The 2,432-nt window shown below is 35.4% G+C and overlaps 1 protein-coding gene across 1 annotated transcript; it reads left to right on the top strand.

The window, feature by feature from the left end:
- Window positions 1–1,681: 1,681 nt before the first annotated feature.
- On the top strand, window positions 1,682–2,056 carry SARC_08935 (hypothetical protein; the record flags this gene model as incomplete). Its single annotated transcript, XM_014297071.1, has 1 exon — window positions 1,682–2,056. A coding segment is annotated over one exon (375 nt), but the record flags the coding sequence as incomplete, so codon positions are not given.
- Window positions 2,057–2,432: the final 376 nt, after the last annotated feature.

Raw genomic sequence — 2,432 nt, 5'->3', positions numbered from 1 at the left:
TATATGAATACATGTTCACGGTGCACGTATACATGTTTCTTTCCATGCATTCCCATAACCTAGTAAACACCCAACCCAAACATACAATTTAGGCAAACCTAGCTGCGTTCATGTGTATACATCCAAGACACACATATATAACACCCTGACATACGAGCATTAGGTCGCCCTCTTTGAGAAGTTTGCGTGACTTTGAACCGTAGAATAACCGCCGCACGGTCAGCAAGTTATTGTTGGACCTGAAAACGTACAAAGCATATAAGAACTGTGGAACTAGTATATTTGCTATGACCATGTTGGGACCAGAAAACGTAAAAGCGAAATATGTATTAGGCAGACGTGCGATCAGTAAGATTAATAAACGTCTTTCGTAAAGATATAATGATTAGAAAAGATCTATTATTACTATAATTCCACTAACTTATTGTTCGGATCTAAAAACGTAAACGTACGATGCAGATCGGCTATCAGTACGAATTTATATTCTTTTTGGTCAACGAATACCTACTATCACTGACTTTCCACTCACAAATTGTTTGTGATCATCACACATCAAGAAAGCATCAACTCCCCTTCGAATACACCAATTGATATATATATATATATATATATAATCTAACAAATTGAATGCTATGTATTATCATACAATGGGATAAGAATCTACTCCACTAGAAATACAATAGTACAATGTATATGTGTACAAATATATACATAAACATAAATATCAACAATTGACCAATGAATGCTATTTGCAGTCACAGTAAGGTAACCTCGCGTAACAATACAGCCTGTATCCCAAACGCACCATTGAATGGAACGTACCTGAAAGTCTCTACCATTTGTTTTAATACTAACCTCTGCCACTTGACTGTGTGGCTTATCAACTGCACGGCTTCAGACAGAGATGTAGAAATCAATAATCTCTCACCGTAAAGATACAGATACAGATATTGATATACAAACTTTTTATCCGTCAAGATAGAGATAAAGATATAGAATATAAACCGTAAAATCAGATACAGATATAGATATAATAAACTCTCTCGCCGATAAAGATACAGATTCAGATATAGATATAACAACTCTCTCACCGTATATTTAGAGAAATGGCACTAGAAAGATAAACTCTCTCATCTTATAGATAGAGATATAGATTTAAAAACATAAGCTCTCTCTCCGTATATTTAGAGATATGGCACTAGAAAGATAAACTCTCTCATCTTATAGATAGAGAGATAGATTTAAAAACATAAGCTCTCTCTCCGTATATTTAGAGATATGGCACTAGAAAGATAAACTCTCTCATCTTATAGATAGAGATATAGATTTAAAAACATAAGCTCTCTCTCCGTATATTTAGAGATATGGCACTAGAAAGATAAACTCTCTCATCTTATAGATAGAGATATATATTAAAAATATAGGCTCTCTCTCCGTATATTTAGAGATATGGCACTAGAAAGTTAAACTCTCTCATCTTATAGAGATATAGATTTGAAAATATAAGCTCTCTCTCCGTATATTTAGAGATATGGCACTAGAAAGATAAACTCTCTCATCTTATAGATAGAGATATAGATTTAAAAATATAAGCTCTCTCTCCGTATACTTAGAGATATGGCACTAGAAAGATAAACTCTCTCATCTTATAGATTTGAAAATACAAGCTTTCTCTCCGTAGTACACACCTGCCAATACTCAATACTCACCATTCGAGGGCAAACACAATACTCAATACTCACCATTCGAGGCCAAACACAATACTCAATACTCACCATTCGAGGCCAAACACAATACTCAATACTCACCATTCGAGGCCAAACACAATACTCTATACTCACCATTCGAGGCCAAACACAATACTCAATACTCACCATTCGAGGGCAAACACAATACTCAATACTCTCCATTCGAGGCCAAACACAATACTCAATACTCGTCATTCGAGGGCAAACACAATACTCAATACTCGCCATTCGAGGGCAAACACAATACTCAATACTCACCATTCGAGGGCAAAAACCCATTTCAGGGGTGTACACTACACATTATATAGTTTACGTAGAACGCACCTGATAGTCTCCAACGGTTTTTCTTGCACTAACTTCTGCCACTTGGCTGTGTGACCCGTCAGTAGCCAATCGACATGTCGGAGATGAATGAATATCAAAGGCACAGAAAAAGGAAACCAAAGATTAAAAAAATGTGTCCATAGACAGAGAAAAAGTATTTCAAAAACAAAGATAAAGTATTCCAAAAACAAAGAAAAATTATTCCAAAAACAAAGAAAAAATATTCCAAAACAAAGAAAAAGTATTCAAAAAACAAAGACAAAGTATTCCAAAAACACAGACAAAGAAAAAGGTGTCCAAAGAGAAAGACACGGGGTACCAATGATCCACAGTCAGTTGTCAGGCGGTGAGTAAGAGGTC

Source organism: Sphaeroforma arctica, assembly GCF_001186125.1.
Source record: "Sphaeroforma arctica JP610 unplaced genomic scaffold supercont1.855, whole genome shotgun sequence".
Taxonomy (NCBI): domain Eukaryota; class Ichthyosporea; order Ichthyophonida; genus Sphaeroforma; species Sphaeroforma arctica.
Note: the sequence above shows the minus strand (reverse complement) of the source record. Positions and strands in the feature narration are given on the sequence as shown.